The 12,605-nt window shown below is 37.7% G+C and overlaps 1 protein-coding gene across 4 annotated transcripts in view; it reads left to right on the top strand.

Annotated features, from left to right (window-relative positions):
* SPATA45 (spermatogenesis associated 45) overlaps positions 1 to 12,605 on the top strand; it is a 30,445-nt gene extending 17,840 nt beyond the window's left edge. For 2 of the 4 annotated variants that reach the window (XM_031037576.2, XM_006741980.3), the window contains exons 2-3: positions 7,299 to 7,613; positions 12,347 to 12,605. In XM_031037576.2, the coding sequence (XP_030893436.1) occupies positions 7,337 to 7,613; positions 12,347 to 12,366 (297 nt within the window). In that variant the 5' untranslated portion in view covers positions 7,299 to 7,336 and the 3' untranslated portion in view covers positions 12,367 to 12,605. Of the gene's footprint in view, positions 1 to 2,836; positions 2,925 to 5,468; positions 5,691 to 7,298; positions 7,614 to 12,346 lie in introns of those variants that run through there. The other 2 variants (XM_031037567.2, XM_081824832.1) reach the window with 2 other exon arrangements.

Consider the following 12,605-nt stretch of genomic DNA (forward strand, 5'->3'; position numbering starts at 1 on the left):
CTGGGTGGCTCAGTTGGTTAAGCGACTGCCTTCGGCTCAGGTCATGATCCTGGAGTCCCTGGATCGAGTCCCGCATCGGGCTCCCTGCTCGGCAGGGAGTCTGCTTCTCCCTCTGACCCTCCCCCCTCTCATGTACTCGCTCTCTCTCATTCTCTCTCTCTCAAATAAATAAATAAAATCTTTAAAAAAAAAAAAAAGAGAAACTGAGTGATTTATTCAAGGATACATGGCTGGTTAGTAAATGGTCTCTCTACCTCCAAAATTTCTCTTAATTAGGGTTCTATGAATAGAACAAAATTGGAATGACTTAGATCATAATATTCCATCACCAGGGTAACATTTCAGTAGGCTGATCCAAACCAGTGGATTTCAAATAGGCTTTGGGTTGCTGCACATTAAAGGTAATTTATAATAACATACCTGTAGAAACAGTAGTATATTTTCTATATATACGCAGTTGAGTCTTGTTATTGCAGTAGGTATGTTCTATAAAGTGGCCCCAAACATCGAATTATCAAATACTTAGCCACTGCTCCTAGGGGAAATACAGGGTTAGGTTCTTGTGAGCCTCTGGTCATAACATTTTTGTCAACCAATCAATACATAACCTTATTTTATGTATATAACATTATTTAATACATACTATTGATTCATTAACATTGAACTCACAACTAACAGCATTATAACTCATGCCTGAACAAAGCTTATCTAACACATATAAGTCACATTACAGCCTTCTTGCTGCTTAGGAGCACTGGACAGCGCTTTAGCAGTATACTTGGGGGGCATCCTAAAAAATAATGACACTAAATAGATCAGGAAAAGGACACTTGTTTATAGTATGAGAGCTGAAGCAAGAACGCAGAGTATCCCCTTGTTTGACCTTAGCTGGGAATATGCACATCAAGGAGACTAAAATTTTTGCTACTCTGTGCATTTCTGGGAATGATGATGGAAATGCCACAAGTATTGATTTTGAGATAACAAATTTTTATGAGTAGACAATTTTGCTAATATGGACTCCATGAATAATGAAGATGTTCTCTCTGTAAATCCTTAATATTTTCAAAGCCCTTTTCTTAATTTTTGGGGTTTTTTTTAAGATTTTATTTTATTTTTTTAAGTAATCTCTACAACCAATGTAGGGCTTGAACTTACAACCCTGAGGTCAAGAGTCACATGCTCCACCAACTGAGCCAGCCAGGCGCCACTCAAAGCCCTTTAAAAAGCCATAGGTTGTTCACATTACTTATCTCTGTTTAAAAGACTAAAACTGGGTGAATTAATCATAGAAATCATCCTGTTACTATGTAATACACAGAGTCAGTTTCATAGGCATGTGACCTCTGCACTAACACAGGGACCCTATGCTCAAAAGGGCCCCACACTTGGTTTAATGCTCTGCTGTTGCCATCTTGAAATTTTCAATGAATTTTCAATAAGGGGCCCTACAATTTCATTTTTCACTGGGCCCCACAAATTATGTAGCTGATCCTGGTTGCATAGCAAGTAAACAGATCAATAACTGGAGGGACAAACAAACAAAACAAAACAAAAAATAACTGGAGGGACAAAAAATAACTGGAGGGACAAATTTCCCCAACTTATCCAATTGAACAAATCCTTTATTTCACAGTGCCTAATTGATATATTAAAGTTACCATTTATTGAGGATTGGCTATATTAGGTCATTTAATCCTTATGACACTCTGTGAGTTGGACATTATTTCCAATTAAATAAGGAAACTGAGTGCCCAGAGAAGGTCACTTAACTAAGGTCATACAGTTATTTTGTATGACATATAAAACATACCTTGTTTTCTTTTCTTTTCCTTTAGTCATGTCCCAATTTGATTTCAGCCCCTAGAGAGGATAAACAGTAAAAGTGTTAGAGAGGATATAATTCAAAAAGTTTAAATTCTGATAAATTAGTATCTCTAGTAAAAGTAAGTTGAAACTGATGACAACAATGAGGTATTTAAACTATTTAAATAAAACCATATTTTGTTTCCACTACACTGGATAATAATTGGTGATTGGAATAGAGTTAGCTTTGTTGAGGCCAATTTAATTCTTTTTTTTTTTTTTAAGATTTTATTTATTTATTTGAGAGAGAATGAGAGAGAGCACATGAGAGGGGGGAGGGTCAGAGGGAGAAGCAGACTCCCTGCCGAGCAGGGAGCCCGATGCGGGACTCCATCCAGGGACTCCAGGATCATGACCTGAGTCGAAGGCAGTCGCTTAACCAACTGAGCCACCCAGGTGCCCGAGGCCAATTTAATTCTTTAGTGTTAATTGAGTGTGTAAAATATTTTGTCTTCCTTCAATTTAAACTTGCTAGATCCAATGCTGAAAAGGCATCTTTTCTCTTTTCATGTCTGCAATTGACATCTTGTCTAAAGAGAAAGTTTACTTAAATCATTTGAATACCAAGGGATCATTTTCTGGTGGGTTGTGTATTATCTTTTATATTTGTGAGCAAATGTTACTGGATTTATGCATTTAAGAAAGTCAATTTGTCAATTGCTTTTTATTGGGCTCCTACATTATATGAGCTTGAACTCCAATTTTATTGTGAAAGATATGCTGCCTAAGCTTGAGGATTTTTCAGGGAGATAGGAAACAGAAATGGGAAATGGAAAAGATGTGCCTGCCAGAGGTGGGAAAATGAAACTGCAGTTCAAGAAAAAATTGTTTTCTTCTCATATCCTTTACCTTAAAAAAAAAAAAATTCTCTTATGCTATTAAAATTCCTAGAAACAAAATAAGGATAAGAGATTTAGATCCCATCTGACATGTTGGATTAAAGGAAAATAGCTTTTCTTGTTTTTCCCAGTCCTAAAATTTTGGGAGCAGACCTAAGCTCAACCTTCACCGGGGAGCCAAGCCCAGCCAGACCTTCAAACCAGAAGCCAAGTTCTCAGGTGAGCCCAGCCCAGCTCAATCCACCACTGAGCATGAGAATAAATGTTTATTGTTGTATGCTGTTGAGTTTTGCAGCATTATTGTGGCAATAACTGCCTGAGACAATTCTTTACCATCTTTCAGAAAATTCTAGTCTTCCTTGAGCTTTGGACAGGGGGAGGGGGAAAAAAGTTCAAATTCCATTCTCCCTTAAACCATTTCCTTTTGTTTAGGGACAACTATTTTCTGCAGGTACAAACACATGTAAGATTTATGTGTTAGCCAGAGAACTTTGAAACATACCTCTTCTCCTTTTGTGTATCCAGGAATGACAAACGATGACTCTGGCAGGTTTCCTAAAATAGTGTGTGTTTGTGTGATTTTTGTCACTCCAGTGTGTTTCAAAGTGTATTGGTCAAAGTGTAAACAACCTACAAGTCTAACAATAAATGGACTAATCAAATATATTATTTTAAGTCCATATGAAAGACTACCACACTGTCATCAAATATTTCATTTTTATTATGAATGACATATATGTAATGGCATGAAAAATTCTCATTATATAATAGTGAGTGAATAGGAGTCAAGATTTATAAGTAATATACTTTTCATTCATTCAACAAATATTTATTAACCACCTGATATGCATTAGGCAATGTGCTAGGTGCTGATTCCAATTTTATTTAACAGTTTTATTGAGATGTAATTAACATACGATAGACTGTATGTGTTTAAAGTACAATCTTGTAAACTTTGACATATATATATATACACCCATGAAACCATCACCACAATCAAAATAATGAACATAGTCATCACCCCCAAAAGTTTACTCATGTCCCTTTATAACCCCCGTCTGCTGCCCTTGTCCTCAACCCCTTCCCATTCCCAGGCAAACACTGATCTGCTGTCCCAGTAGAGTAGTTCACATTTCCTAGCATTTTATATGAAGGGAATCATATAGTATATATTCTTTCTTGTCTGGATTTTTTTTTCACTCAGCATAATTACATTGAGATTCATCCATGTTACTGTGTAGCAATAATATATTCCTTTTTTATAACTGAGTAGTGTCCATTGTGTGGATATACAATAATTTGTTTATCCATTCAACTGTTGATGGATATTTGGGTTGGTAGAACTTATTGGCTCATAAAAATAAAGCTGTGATGAACATTCATATATAAATTTTCTTGTGTACAAATAGTTTCTTCATACGCTTGTATAGAGACTTTCACTTTTGTTGGGTAAATACTCCGGACTAGAACATATGGCAGATAAACGTTTAACTTTTTAACTACCGCACTGTTTTCCAAACAGTTGTACCATTTTACAACCTCACTAGCAGTGTCTGAGAGTTCCAGTCCTCCACATCTTCACCAGCACTTGATTTGGTCGATCTTTTTAATTTCAGCCATTCTACTGATAGGCAGTATCTCACTGTAGTATTGATTTACATTTCCCTAATGATTGATGATGCTGAGCATCTCTCTGTGTGCTGACTATACCATCTGTATAACTTCTTTACCGCAGTGAAAATATAATTTCTCTGTTTTATGGCTTCTATTGTTCCTTTTTGAAAAGTCAGCTGTTAGTTTAACTGCCCTTCCTTTTATTCTCTCATTGCTTATAAGATTTCCTTTTTTTCCAAATTCCACTGTAACTTAAGTGTGGATTAAAAAAAAATCTTGGGGTGCCTGGGTGGCTCAGTTGTTAAGCATCTGCTTTCGGCTCAGGTCATGATCCCAGGGTGCTGGGATAGAGCCCCGCATCGGGTTCCCTGCTCAGCGGGAAGCCTGCTTCTCCCTCTCCCACTCCCCTGCTTGTGTTCCTGCTCTTGCTACCTCTCTCTCTCTGTCAAATAAATAAAATCTTTAAAAAATAAAATAAAATAAAATAAAATAATAAAATAAAATAAAATCTTGACTGCTATTCTTTAAGCTTCTTGAGTCTCTGGAGTGGTATCATTTGTCAGTTCTGGATATTTCTCAAACATCTTTTTAAATCTTGTCTCTGCCTCATTTTTGTCCTCTGGATTTCCCATTTCCTGTAGGTTTGACCTTCTCACTGTGTCCTCCACATATTTAGCTTTTTCATACTTTTTGTCCTTTTTTGTCCTTCTATGCTGCATTCAGGATAATGACTTCTGATTTATCTCCCAGTCCTCTAATTATCTCTTCATCTGAATCCGTATCTGCTGCTAAACCTATATGAAATGTTATTTAATAACATTTTCTCATTTCTAGAAATTCTTTTTGGCTTCTTGTTTCCTGAAGATAGCTGCAAACTTATTTTCTCGTTTCTTTAGATGTAGTCTGTGTAATTGTTCTATAATTCATCTGATGCTTCTCCCATATGTAGATTTCATGGTTTTGTTACTGTTGTTCTCACTTTATGATGCCTCATCTACCCTTGTGCTTGATTGCTTATCCTTGGCTGTGTGCTCTTTGTTGTCTTTGAAAAAGTATTGGGGATTCCCCGAGGCCTAGGATGAAGTTCTTCCAGAAAAGATTTGAGTTTGCTTCTGTTAGTCACTTGGATGTACTCCCAGCCTGGAACCCCTTTAGCTAAATTCTTGCTACCACCCTTGCTTCGCAGCTTGATGTTTCTTGCACCATTCTTGCTTTTCAGCTTGACATTTCTTGTAACCGCCCTAGCTGTGAATTTGGGTTGAAAATCCATGTGAGAGTCAGGAAGCACTTACAACTTTTCATGGAGGGATTTTCCCCCAGAGCTGTGCCTAGTGCTAAAGCAACATTCTTCCTGCAAGTTCGTGATGGAATGTGAGTTTATTTCTTATTCACTCTCACCCTGAGGGGGTAGCCCTTTGGATGCCAACTTAATATGGAAAAGGTCTACTTTAGGGTCTCCACTGTGCATAGGCTTTGAGCTTTGATTTTTCTGTCCCTTGCCCTCTAGGCTAGCAAAATGACTTCTTTAACCTCCAGGATTAGAAAATGTCCTCAGGCAAGCGCAGGTTCTGTCTACCTCTCTATGTCCTTGTTCTTGCTTTCATTCATTTTGGACCTGATATTTTCTAACTCTCTTATCATTTCATTATTAACAAATTAAAAAAATTTTTTTCCCCATAATTTTTAGTAGTTTTCACTGGGAGTTAGGTCTGAATAATCTAGTCCACCATAGTCACTTAAAAGAAAGTTCTGTTCATCGATATAAAATGTTTATGTGAGATTTTTTTTTAATGTCTGGGAGTAGCCTTTGTGTGTAGAAAGGACTATATAGTTACTTGGATTTCAAATTAATATTGATTTTATAAAATTAAAACATTAAAAACCTTTCTGTCAGCCTTTGATTTCAACATATAATTCTTATATTCTATCTATAAATTGAGTTATTTTTATATATAGAATATCCTCATTTTCTCTGAAATTAATGTTCAGTTAACCAAGTTGAAAAGACTAAACACCTCTAAGTAATTAGTCCATTTACAAACTTAGTTAATGCTTTAAATATTTAAATATTTTAAACTTCTTTTGTAAATTGAACATATTTGATTTTTAAGCACTCATATGTCTGAAAAGACAAATTGATAGTCCTAACAAGCAAAATCTTCCTAAATACTTAACATTTTACGTTTTTAAGTTTATGTTCTGCCATAGCCATTTTAATGTCTTTTTCTGTACTTTTTATAATAAAATCCCTTTGGATATTTATTGGGAAAGAAACATCCAAAATGTTAATTTGGTTGTCTCTGGATCAAGAGTGATTTTAGTGGGGCGCCTGGGTGGCTCAGTCATTAAGCGTCTGCCTTCAGCTCAGGTCATGATCCCAGGGTCCTGGGATGGAACCCCACATAGGGCTCCCTGCTCTGTGGGAACCCTGCTTCTCCCTCTCCCACTCCCCCTGCTTGTGTTCCCTCTCTCGCTGTGTCTCTGTCAAATAAATAAATAAAATCTTTAAAAAAAAAAAAAAGAGTGATTTTAGCTTGTCTACCTTATGCTTTTATGCATTTTCTTAATTTTCTACAATGAATATGTATTAGTCATATTACAATACGCTTTAAGGGACTCTCATTGTCCCTTAAAGCAAGAATCAATACATAGCGTTAGTTTCAAAAACAAAATATATTCTCTTACTAAAATCCTCTTTTTTCTTCTTCTTTTATTTACTTAAATTCAATTAGCCAACATATAGTACATCATTAGTTTTTGATGTAGTGCTCAATGTAAAATCCTCTTCTTATGATTTTTTTTTTCCTGAAGAAACATCAAAAACCAAAAAGATCTTAGGAAACAATAATAAAAATGGAGTGAGATATGGGGTGAGGGGCACAGCGGTAGTGGTATTTTACAGGAGGAGAAAGAGGAACTGACTGAAGACTGGTCGCTAGGTCAGGCAACCACTGATAGTATTTTGTCATTTGTTTGCAGGACAGTAAGAATCACTTGATGACTGGTTTGTCAGCATAATGACTTCTACGAACCGAACCAGTGAAATAATTACAAAGCTCAAAGAAAGCGAACAATGTCTCCTGAAGGAGATAAATGAAAAGCGTGAATCCAACTGCCTTGTGGAAAGAAGCAATCAAGTCAGTTTACTGAGAGTTCAAAAGAGGCATTTCAGTGGTGCCTATATGCCCTCAACTCACACCCAAATCAAAGAATATGTTCCTGACAGTGGCAGGAGCTCCTGGCTCACACTGAGTCTCCTTGCTCACACGGAGAAAAAGCACTTTCCTGCAAAAAGTAAGTTGTTGTGGTAGGGTTCCCACCCAATTGACAGGAGGGATTTATAAGTAAACTTGGGGAGAGTTTCTGGGGTTGAGAGAGTTTCAGGAAGTATCTCTCTGGGATAGTTTAAAGGAAATCTGTCTGAAGTAAAAAGCATCAGTAAACAAGGTTCTTTGATATAAGGTCTACTAGAGATCAGAGATTCTCAGTTTCTTGTGCTTAGAGAATCCCAAACTCCACCTCCAGACGGACTCATTCAGTAGGCTCTCCTTTGGTCCCCAGAATCTGCATTTTTCAGCAGGCTAAGGAGATGCTGATGCTGATGGCCTGAGAACCATATTTAGAGAAAAGCCGTTGTAGCTAATTATAAGAGACCACAAAAACTCCAGAGACCTCCTCTCACCAATTTCTGTTGCCTATGCAAAAATTTCACATGCAAAATTGAGATACAATAGAAATTATTTTGATGACAAATATCAAACAAGAAGCCCTGAGTCACAATAATAAAGTGTGGAAGGAGGTTGGCATGGGGGTTTGTGGTGGTAGTGATATTATTTTGCAGGAGGAGGAAGAGAAAGGGTAACTACTATTGATTGGGAACACTTGTTCCTAAGTCAAGATAAGCAACCGATGGCATTTTGTCATTTATGTAAAAAGAAAAAAGAGTGCAATTGTATTAAATACAAACAACACATGATTAAGTTAGATCAGAAACAAAAGAATCACTATTTTATTTTATTTTATTTATTTTTAAAGATTTTATTCATTTATTTGACAGAGAGAGAGATAGCGAGAGCAGGAACACAAGCAGGGGGAGCGAGGGAGAGGGAGAAGCGGGCTCCCCGCTCAGCAGGGAGCCCGATGTGGGGCTCGATCCCAGGACTCTGGGATCATGACCTGAGCTGAAGGTAGACACTTAACGACTGAGCCACCCAGGCACCCCAAGAATCACTATTTTAGAGATTTAACTTCAACAAGATTAACTTGATGAAGGAGTTGTGACTTTTCATTTGCCCCAAGCTCTTAGTAAGTGGGATAGAGAGGTGATACAGTGTGTCATGGGAAACTGAGATTCTCCATTGTGCTTCAAAGTTAATCTGTAACAGCCATGTGTTTATTTTACTCAAAAAATAACTCTTTACAAGGAGGAGTGCATCTAGTGTTCTAAGTGGATCTGCACAATCTTTTATTCTGCTTGAATTACTTGGAACTAGATGAGGTAAGCCACAACTAGTAGGTTAATTCTCACAAGTTTAATGGTGGTTGGTAATATCCACCTTCTATGACAAACATAGTTTACCACTTTACGTGAATACACATGGTTTTCTACAAAACAGAGTCTAACAAACATAATTTCCATAGCCAACATTAATGATATTGAGGTTATAAACCAACAATTCTGGAACGTTGAAACAAACCTTTAAATATTGCAAAAAAGCTCTTTGTTTCTTTTAAGTAAGCAGACTCAAACAGAAATTCAATTTTATGATGACGAGATACAGAATAAGCATAGACCTAATTTTTTTTTTTAAGATTTTTATTTATTTATTTGAGAGAGAGAATGAGAGAGAGCGTGAGAGGGAGGAGGGGCAGAGGGAGAAGCAGACTCCCTGCTGAGCAGGGAGCCCAACGTGGGACCCGATCCCAGGACTCCAGGATCATGACCTGAGCTGAAGGCAGTTGCTTAACCAACTGAGCCACCCAGACGCACAGCATAGACCTAATTTAAAGGTTATGGTAATTGGCATGTAAATACATGCTTTTTCTTTTTTAGTCTAAATTAGTAGTTCTGAAAGGGTGGTCTGGGGAACCCCTGTGTATTCAGGTCTTTTCAGGGACCCACAGGGTCAAAGCTATTTTCATAATAATGCTGAGATATTACTTACCTTTTATATTCTCATGGGAGTACAACAGAGTTTTCCAGAAGCAGTATGATATGCAGTCACATCATTTTTCTGACCATTAAATGGAATGTTGACTTGTATTCTTGAGCTTTAAATTTTTTCTCCATTTAAATTTCTAATGTGGTAAATATTGAGAGGTACAACACACATGAACAAAACTTTGATAGGGTTTTTAATAATTTTTAAGAATATAATGGATCTTGAGACCAAAAAGCTTGAGAACCACCTGTTTGAACAAATGGTAGGTAATTATTGACCCAGTACTGTGTATTCTCAAAAGCTCATTAGAATTGTTTCCCCATTAATCTCTACTTGAAACTTAAGGTCTCTGGTTTCAACTTTAGATAAATAAGAGATATTGGGTTTTTTTTTTTTTTTTTTCCCCACAAGTAGGAAGTATGTGGGTATAGAGAAGGGTGCTGACATTTTTTTGAGTGTCTACTTTATTCTGAATACTGTAGAGGCTTGAAAAAACAATAATATCCTTCTATTCCTCAGTTTGTATCAATTGAGAGACGGATGGAGGTAAAAATTGGCTTTGTCACTTTGTCACTGGAAAACTATCTATACTGGGAAATTGGCTTAAAATCAGTGAAAGTTAAACTCAGCCCAAAAGAGAACTTACCACATTCCAAACCAAAAGTTCAGCCCCACCACACTAGACTGAGAACAGATATGAGAGAATACCTCCTCCCCGAGAAGGCCAGAAAAAAAAATCCTCATTTGTAAAAATAAGGAGACGGGACATTACTTATAAAATTTGATGAACATATTACTCTAGTAAACCATCAACAAATATGTATTGAGTTGAATGATAAACATCATTAACTGTAAAATCACATCCTCTTTCTGTAAGATGGCCCACTTCTCATCATCTACACTTAGTTTTCAGGTGATCTCAATGAGACAGATTGCTGGTCTTCAACTGTTAGAGAACTTGAAAATCTCATCTCTATCCTGCACATTTCTATTTCTGGCCCTGACCTTTCTCCTGAGTTGGAGACACCCATCCTGTAACACAATACCGGGCTACAGTGTTTGTCACTCCCTAACGCTCCTTGATGGTGTCTGTTTTTTCACTGCTTTATCCATTCCATTCCTAGAATGGTGTCTGGCATTAATTAGGCACTCAGAAAATATTCATTTGGTGACTGAATAAATACTGGGACATAGAATGTATTTTTCTAGAAGTAATGGTAAATCTTACCTCATTCCTCTCGAGACCAGTAGCTGTGCCCTTGGGCGATGGCTCACAAACCTAGAGTTTCCCATGGCACATTTGTTGTTGCAGAATAATCTTTAGAAATAGAAGAGGATAATAAGAAGGTACATTTTGCTGGATATATGCAGTAAGAATTAGAAAACGCTCTTTTCCTTCATACATACCTATGTTAGAGGAAGAAGCACATTCATTCAGCAAATTTTTATGGCACTGTTCTCTGCTTGGCAGTACAGTGATAGATAAGACCCCTGCCTCATAAAACTTAGATTTCAGTGGGTACTTGAGTGGATAGAGGCAGGGAATTTTTAAGTGGGTAAGTGATATGGAGGAACATAAAGCAGCAGGATGGGAGTGAAGAGGAAGTGCCGGGTAGGGTTTGCACTGCTGCTCATAGAGCTATGTGGTTAGCATCAGGAGATGTGGGGCAACCCAGAACTCCTGGCTTCCTTTTTTCCCCATTATTTTTATCTTATTATTTTTTTCATCATGATAACTATACTCTTTAATCCCCATCACCTATTTGAACCATCCCCCCACCACTGGTAGCCATATCGTATGACTCTATAGTTGAGTCTGTTTCTTGGTTTGTCTCTCTCTCTCAGAACTCCTGGCTTCTTGAGGTAGCCCAAGTAAACAGGGATAAAGAACAAAATGAGGGGGCGCCTGGGTGGCTCAATCATTAAGCGTCTGCCTTCGGTGCAGGTCATGGTCCCAGGGTCCTGGGATGGAGCCCCGCGTCGGGCTCCCTGCTCCCTCTCCCACTCCCCCTGCTTGTGTTCCCTCTCTCGCTGTGTCTCTGTCTGTCAAATAAATAAATAAAATCTTTAAAAAAAAAGAACAGAATGAGATTAGTCTTAATGGTCTCAAGTAGTGGTGAGGCCATGAGTGTTAAAGCTGAGAATGGTTGGGACTTTGCTAAGAGTGCTTCGGGTTCTGGGGACTCCTCTTTGCTTCTACCAATAGGGATATGAAGACCAGGGAACAGGTTTTCTTAGCTGGAGATCTCCAAGCTCTCTTCTCAGTCTTCCACTTGGAGATGTGGAGGCCCAAAGAGGGGCATACTAGCCTTAAAAACAGAAGATGCAGGTATCTTAGTTCAGGCTGTTAGTTTACAACAGATGGGGTGGCTTAAACAACATTTATTTCTCACAGTTCTGGAGGCCGGAATTCTGAGATTGGGGTGCCAAAATGGTCGGGTTCTTGACGAATGCCCTCTTCCTGGCTTAGAGAGGGCTGTTTTCTTGCTGTGTCGTCACACGGCAGAAAGAGCTAGCTAGCTCTCTGGCCTCTTCTTCTAAGGGCACTAATCCCATTTATGAGGACTCCACCCTCATGACTTAATTATCTCCCAAAAGCCCCAGCTCTTGACACCATCACACTGTCATTAGGGTTTCAACATAAGAATTTGGGGTGATGGGGGGGCATAAACATTCGGTCCATTGCACTTGGGTTCAAGTTCTGCTTCTGCCATTGACTAATGTCATGCGCTTAGTCATTTAATGTTTCTAAGCCTTCCTTTCTGTATCTGTGAAGCAGTACTCATCCTCTCTGCCTTCAGGGTTATTCTGGAACTACGAAATGTATTATACGTTATCTAACAACTACTTCTTTTTATTTTTCAGATAATGCCATATTTGGATAAAGTGCATCTCCAGAGACACAAAGAAATATAATCTCTTTGATCCTTCCTCAATGTCTATCTTATTTACAAATATTAATTATAAAAGAAGAAAAAAAATTATTCACTGGATCACCAAGAAAACATTTTATTGTCACATAAAACATATCTTATTCATTCCAAACCATTATTTAGACTTGGATGTTCTGGAGAGGTTTTGAGTGATTAAAGATAGTTTCAAAGATGAATGACCAAAAAGTTCA

Source organism: Leptonychotes weddellii, chromosome 6 (genome assembly GCF_054177405.1).
Source record: "Leptonychotes weddellii isolate Sample4059 chromosome 6, ASM5417740v2, whole genome shotgun sequence".
Classification (NCBI taxonomy): domain Eukaryota; kingdom Metazoa; phylum Chordata; class Mammalia; order Carnivora; family Phocidae; genus Leptonychotes; species Leptonychotes weddellii.